At 38.9% G+C, this 7,594-nt stretch overlaps 1 protein-coding gene across 2 annotated transcripts; it reads left to right on the top strand.

Moving 5' to 3' along the window:
- glt8d2 (glycosyltransferase 8 domain containing 2) lies at positions 1-7,074 on the top strand. Of its 2 annotated transcripts, none has more exons than XM_024291711.2 (10): positions 1-47; positions 1,236-1,279; positions 2,698-3,737; positions 4,043-4,241; positions 4,344-4,461; positions 4,573-4,657; positions 5,528-5,640; positions 5,753-5,919; positions 6,097-6,209; positions 6,341-7,074. In XM_024291711.2, exons 4-10 carry the CDS (start codon positions 4,153-4,155, stop codon positions 6,517-6,519), a joined length of 864 nt encoding a protein of 287 aa, XP_024147479.1. In that variant the 5' UTR covers positions 1-47; positions 1,236-1,279; positions 2,698-3,737; positions 4,043-4,152; the 3' UTR covers positions 6,520-7,074. The 2 variants fall into 2 exon arrangements, with proteins under 2 accessions (XP_024147479.1, XP_024147472.1); XM_024291704.2 differs by having other exon boundaries at positions 10-47; positions 3,654-3,737.
- The last annotated feature ends 520 nt before the right edge of the window (positions 7,075-7,594 follow it).

Raw genomic sequence — 7,594 nt, 5'->3', positions numbered from 1 at the left:
AGCCTTCTCACTTCTTCAGACTGACCATGATCTCCACCCCTTTTCTGGTAAGTCCTTGAAAGGGATTTTTTTTTCTGCTTTGAATCCTATATTTTTAGTACATACCAGAGTGAAAGTGTCTCCTTTATGGCTCAATAAGGAAACTAATGATCTAAAAAATCTCTTGGTGACACGATTGTCAGGAAAAGTAGGACGTAAGATACTTTTTAGCAATTTAGCACCAGTTTTGAATTTCAATAGTTTTATGCTAATGCTAAATGGGCTTCATCTTCTTCTTATTATTATTTATTTATGCGTTCCTTTGGTCTCAGTACCATAAAAACCCTTTTTTCTGAAGGTAATATTTCTTAGACTGGTTTTTGCTGCATATTTTCTAAAGTAATTTGGTTTGTTTGATTCCAAGAAGCTTATGTACTCGTAAAACTGTAACTGTAACTTTTCTTTGGCCCAATCTGAAGAATTCCAGTTACTTGATGAAAGACGTTATATCTTGGAAAAACATGTCAGAATTAGTCATATTTATGATCCAAGGATTTTGCGACTGTTGTCACTCAGAACATGAACAGGATAACTAATTGAGTATTTTTTGGCCTGAATCTGCTCCTCACAAAGCTAAATTAAAGTGTGTAACTCTAAAGTTGCACAATCTGCTTCACATCAGTCGATTCCCAGCTTCACCGTGTGTTCCAAAAGCTGGTCTTACATATCTAAAACTTGGAAACGCTCGGAGGAAAGCAAATTGTTTGATTTAGCATTGGCATCAGGAAGGAAGTGGTGGAATACTTGGAATAAAAATGTCTCCACATGTGCACAGCATTGTCCTCTGGCTTCACAGACCAGCACATTTTTGAAGGACACTGTGGCAGCTTTCCACAGCCCCGACATTATTTATCGGGATGTCAGGGCTGTACCAGATGTCAGTAATGGGTACAAATGTCACTGAGTGTAAAGACATGTGAGGCAGATGTACTTTTGGACAGAATTAGTTGCTCAGTTCAGCTCTGGAGATATTTCAAATGTCTTATTTAAATTGAGACTTATTCCAAGTTTTATTAATTGTTTTTTTTCTTTATTTAACTTAATATCAAGGATCAATTTTTATTTCATCATTATGTCATTTGTCATCTCGCTGAACATCCTTCAATCTTCCATATATGCAAGAAAGGAATATTTCATGCAGAGCTCCATTACAAGGACATTTTATTCTCCATCTTCTTCTGTTGGTGTGTTTCCAGATGCTGCTGCGAGAGAAAATGAATCATGCCTCTCCTGAGAAAAAGTAGGTGCCAGTAACTGAAAACATAAGGAGTTCAGAACGCCCACTTTTTAGGAGAGAAACGGATTTTTAAAGTCCTCCGGGGGATGGAAGCAGGAAAAGCACATGCTCTGAATGTGACACGTTGTGTTGGGGGGTGATGGAATAAACAGATGATTGAAGGCTATAAATGACACCACTGTGAAACCAAAATGTAAAAGTAAGACAAAGTATGAAAAACGACAGTAGAATAAACCATAAAAACTTCTAAAAAGAAAGGGTTTTCTTAACCCCTTTTGGGGTCATGGGGTTGCTGGAGCCTGTCTTGGTTAGGTTGGGCGAAGGCCAGGTCCACGTTACTCCCTGGACATGTTGTCAGTCTGAAAAAGTACTAGTTTTAATGTTTTATTTACGTGAAATACATTTATCTTTAAATATTGCAGATAAAAAAGTTACCTGTTATCCCTCGTGCTTTATTATGGGGTCCAAATGACCCCACCTTTACACTGTTGTGTGATCCCTCACATGGAAAAGGTGGACTGGATCTTAGACACCAGTGTAGATAAGAAATCCTTGAAAATAAAAGTTCAGCGCGTTTTGTGGGGTCCAGATGACCCCACTTTTAATGTGAACATGCCTAGGATACCACAAGGGTTGACCCGCTGTATCCTTTTAGGGGTCACTGGATGGCCACGTTACACCCTGGACAGTCTACTGTTCAAACTTTTAACATTTCAGTAGAATTTAGACTCTTTGACTATCTTTCAGCTCATAAAAGTATGAGTTTTAATGTTCTATTTATTGTTTTTTTCTCAGAAACTCATTCAAATATTATAGATAAAAAGGTTTACCCACTATCTCCAATGGACTGCCCAAAAGTATAGGGTGGAGGGGTAACATCTCACAGATGGATGCTCGATTTAGTTTACAACCAAAACAATTAAACCGAATTCAAAAAAGTTTCATATTAATAATATAAGTTTTTTGAGAGATAGTGAACATTTGCTGAAATGTTGGTGACCTGTCTTTGCAAGGAATACGTCATGTGTTACTCTTTCATAAGATTTTTTTTTTACTTTTGTCTCTACGAGCCCCAGCAGGTTTCTTTGGCCCAAGTCTCACCTTGAAAAATGGCTTTGGCTCTAAGTGAGCTGACTTAAAGAGGTGATCCAGATCAGCATCTGTATTAATCATTCCCAGCTGTGCCTCTTCCACTTGCCGGTATAATGTCGGTTTCCTGGACAAACGGATAAGGCCAAAGGTTCCAAAAGAGAACTTCTGTTTGGGTATCGATTATCTGCTGGTTTATGACAAGAGTGCAACCACATGGGGAAACAATCAGATACTTTCATATGTCCAGTCCCAAGTCTAGGTTAATGTAGAATTGTGTCAACGTAAAACCAAATTCAATCAAATACCGCACTGGTGCTTCTGGCCTACAGGATGCTGGTGGAAACTACAGGTGGTGGAAGAAGTGAAGGACTTAGAGTCGGGACTTTGACAGGAAAAACTAGCTGACGTGATGGAAAGAAGAAAGGCAGACCTCCTGTGTGACCAGATGGAAAGAGATCGGGACCAGCTTCAATTACTATCGTGGTGTGAAAGAGGAACAGAGGATCCTGACAGAAGAGTTTGCTAAGAATGTTCTGGAGTGGAGTTCCAGGTCAACACCAGAGTGGCACGCTTGCAGTGCTCAGCGGTTGGCGACATCTTAAAACTAAATTTATTGGAAAATTATTGTGAAAAGCAGAAATGAATGAAAATAAAGACATAAAAAACCAGTCCTGTCTTGGCTGAGGCTGTGACAGCAACAACTGATGAAGCTACACAAACAAGTGGTGGATCTAAGTCAGGGGTCGGCAACCTTAACAGTAAAAGAGCCATTTGGACAACAAGATGGATACACTCAAGAAACAAGGGGACGACTTTGTCAGAACACGCCCCTTTCCCCACCTGCTGGCCACCTTGCCAGGTAAATTGGTTGATCAGTCTCATCTTTCTTAAAGAAAAGTCTCCAGTAACAGACTCTCCAGACAGACTTGTTTGACTCGAACACTGATACCGGTTGGATCGCCTGACAGAGAGGATGAGGTGTTGGTGGACGAATCCTCATGGTTGGAAAAGCCCCTGCATGGGATGTACCACCAGACGATAACTGAAGTGGCGGATATCAAGAAGTCCTACCAATGGCATGAAAGGGCCAACCTCCAGGACGCTCTGATCCTGGAAGCTCAAGAACAAGGCCTGAGCACCAGAGCGACAGATCTACCACACCAGACGAGACCCAAAGAGGCGCCGGAAACAATCCAGCACATAACTGCAGGGTGTTAAAAAAAAGAATAGATTAAAGTAGGATTGTTCATTGTTCTATGCTTTTCAGTCTGACAATGTGTTTCAGTTAATCAGGTTCTGGTGTTGCTGCTGCTGCTGCTGGTCTGTTTGCTCCTTCACAGTTTACAACTCAGAGCCTGGAGCGGTTCAGGTTTGTCACTTTGGGTCTTATTTGATGAATTTACTTGGATACATTTGTGAGCCAATAACATTATTTGTGTTTAGATTTTTAGCTCACAGATTGCCTAATAATGAAAATGATTTGAAAAAAGAAAAAAAAAGCAGGTAGACATTCCTGTAAGGATCAGAGGAGTAGGAATAAGAACATTTTTTAACCCCGTCACGACATTTTGCTAAACTTAAATAACATTATTTTTGTTGTTGTAAGTGTTGTACTAAAGAGTGCATAAAAATCTACTCTCAATTTGCACTTTTTCTTGTCTGGATTGCTCATAGGTCACAGGAGAAGTTATACTGGAGAAGGTCAAACATCCAAACACAGACGACCAGCAGAAGACGTCATTCCCATCATCATCTGTGCATCAGAGGAGCGTGTGGGCGCCACCATGGCCACCATCCACAGCGTCATTGCTAACACCGAGGCTAACGTTTTCTTCTATATTGTCACCCTTCGGGATGCTGTTAAACTTACGAGGTTTAGTTTCATCACAAACCACATTCGTGTTTATCAATCTAACTAGGGATTTGTACTCTTACACTGAAATGAATGGAAACGCTTTTGTGTGTGTTTGTCCAGGAGGTACATAGAAAAAACAAAGCTAAAAGGAATCCAGTATAAAATACTAGAGTTCAACCCAATGGTTCTTAAAAAAAAGGTGAAGCCTGACTCATCTCGTCCAGATCTCCTACATCCAGTAAGCTCAGAATTGTTGTGTTAATTTAGCTTACATGCAGTATGATCTACACACCAGAGTTTACTGATTTTGTCTCTAAATTGGTAAAATGTCTTTGGTTTTGCTTTGCAGCTCAACTTTGTTCGTTTTTACCTTCCTCTGCTCGACATAAGCCATGAAAGAGTGATATACTTGGACGATGACGTCATTGTGCAGGGTATGTAAGCAAGCTGTAAACAATGTTGTTTTTGTACCAACAATATGTAAAATTAGGCTCAGCTCAGTAGTGAAAACTCGGAAAAAAAATTGAAACTGAAAACTGAGGACTGGAAGTGAAGATTAAAAAAAAAAATGTTGAAAATTCAAAACAGCAGCTGTTACTAAAGCATAATTTGTTTTAAATTAGTAATTTTTAATTTAGGTTTTTTTTAAGTTTTCACTCTTACTTTTCAAATTTTCAGGTTTTTTTTTCCAAATCATCAGTTTTTTTTTTGTTGTTTTTTTTTTAATTTTCAATTTTTTTTCAGGTTTCAAATTTTCACTTCTTTTTTTTTCAGTTACAACATTTATTTTTCAAGTTTTCAATCTGTTTCTTCGTTCACTTTAAGCTGATCCTGATTTGACCCCATATAGACGCCTTCATGTTGGAACCAGAAATCATTAGTAAGCAATAATTGGTCCAAGTTAGTTTGAGACAACATTTCTATGACAACCACTTTTGTAATCAAGAGTGAGCTTGATGGAAATCCACAGGTCTACCACTTGAAAGGAGGACCTGTTAAAAAAGCATGTTAAAAACGGCGACTTGGGGACACCCAAAACGCCAAAAAGTGACGTTGATTGGTCCTCAACCAAACGTCAATATGAGACGAGTTAGGAGTGAGAAAGTGTAGACTAAGAATACCTGTAGACTTCAATAGACTATGTTTTGCTAAGGACTTGAGTGAGAAATGAATCTTCTCATTTCAAAAGCCTTGACATCCTCTCATAGGTTTCTGGTAAAGAGAAGCTTAACGATATTGGACAAAAGTGGCAACATCAGAGATTATTTAAATAAATTCTTCAAGTTGTGTTTTTTTTTTTCCAGGTGACATTAGGCGTCTGTTTGGCATCTATCTAAAGAAAGGACATGCAGCTGCTTTCGCCACTGACTGCGACCTGCCTGCAGCCCGTGAGATGATCCAGAGCATTGGCATGCAGGTAGACGTTTTCAGCTTTTTCAAACTGATTTTACGGAAAAACTTTATTTATTTGTTTAAACACAGATTTGCTTCAGTTGGTTCTCTGAAGTCTTTTGTTGCTCATACTTTAGACAACGTACATGGGCTTCCTGGACTACAGGAAACAGGAAGTTAAAGACCTGGGCATCGACCCCAGCGATTGCACCTTCAACCCTGGAGTGTTTGTGGCCGACATGAAAGAGTGGAAGAAGCTGAAAATAACCAAACAGCTGGAGAAATGGATGGAACTAAACTTCAGGTCTTATGTGTTCAATAAACTTTTAAGACATTTAGCTGCAACATTTGAGGTTTAAGTCAAATATTTGGATATTTTGGTGAGACATTTGGTAATCTGGGCTGTGTACTTTAATCACAATTAGCCTTTTTATTTGAATGCAGACCAGTTCTCTCATCCAAACTTTCTCTTCTTTTGCAGACAGAACATTTACAGCAGTTCTATGGCAGGAGGCGTGGCAACTCCACCCATGCTTATAGTTTTTCATGACAAATTTACACGTCTGGACCCTCTGTGGCACGTCCGACACCTGGGTAAGACGCTGTTCAAACCTCTGCCTCAGTAAAGATAATATCTCTCAATTAGCAAAGACTCACTTTCATTTTAAAACGTTATTGTGTGTAATTGAGACAGATGTTAAGTCATAAACTCCTTCTATGTCCAGGCTGGAGTCCAGACCCCTTTTATTCGACAAGTTTCCTTCAGGAGGCTCACCTCCTGCACTGGAACGGCCCCTTTAAACCGTGGAATTATCCCGCCGTCCACCTGGATCTGTGGGAGAGATGGTTCATCCCAGACCCCTCTGGGAAGTTCACTTTGACTCGCTCTGATAAAGACAGTTGAAGTTTGGGAGGAGTATGGATTCATGATCTTAAAGCTGTGATTGGGACAAAATAACATTTAAACGATTTTAATTTAGAAGTCTGCAGTAGCTTGAAGTACATCCTGTTACACAAACTAATAGAATGGTTAGAAAACTTTCTTACAAATCCTCCTACGACTTTTTCTGTTGTAAAAGTAACTAGTTACCAGGAGAAGTAACTATTTGCAACACTAAAAAGTGGTTGAATGTCATCATGTGGATTTTTCTGATGAATTATTACAGGTTATACCTGTACATATTGATATCAATGACAGTAAAAGGTTTAGGTTATATTTGTACCAGAAGATAAAAGATATGATTTTTTATCTCTCTTACAACCCAAGTTAAACTCCAACAACCTGAGACGGCTAGAAAAAAGAAAAACACCATGAACTTCTAAGCATTTTGTTCACAACAAAACTCAACATTTAAATAACATAATGTGAATTTAAGGGTTAACCAAACCCTAAATCAACTTTTTTTTGTCTGTTGACCTCTATAAATGAGGCTTTAAAAGTTCTGTCTGTTGGTCGTTGCCAAAGTTTTTATAAATTAAAATAAAATTGTTTAATTATTGAAAAAAATGGTCAAAACCGTCTGTGTGCTGCCCCCTACAGGTTGAAATGAGGTATTACAGTTGAATTTTGTGATTGGTCAATCCATGTAAGTTTCAAAAGTTTCACATCATGATCTGCAGCTCCAGTAATGATAACAGTCCAGCCCCCAAGCTCCGCCCCTCTGACTGGATTTTCAAATTTCGGTTGTGGGTGGAGTCAGACTCCAACTTCCCTGTTTGGTTACCCTTTAACGCTTTAGTCTGAATTCAAAAGCTGAACAGAGCAGTTGGTCTGACCTATACATTTTTTACAAGATACTGGAACTATTTGAATTAATCAAACTTTCTCAACCTTAAAAGGTAATCTGGAACTAATGTTAATATTTCCAGCTTGACAAGAAAACCTTTCATCTGGCTCCTTCAGACTCGCTGAGACCACTCCGTTGGTAAAAAATGTGGCTGCTGAAGATGCTAGTGCTGATAGTTAAAGATGCTGAAAT

This window comes from Oryzias melastigma, linkage group LG23 (assembly GCF_002922805.2).
Source record: "Oryzias melastigma strain HK-1 linkage group LG23, ASM292280v2, whole genome shotgun sequence".
Lineage (NCBI taxonomy): Eukaryota > Metazoa > Chordata > Actinopteri > Beloniformes > Adrianichthyidae > Oryzias > Oryzias melastigma.
The sequence above is the reverse complement of the archived record's forward strand: the minus strand, read 5'-3'. Positions and strand labels throughout refer to the sequence as shown.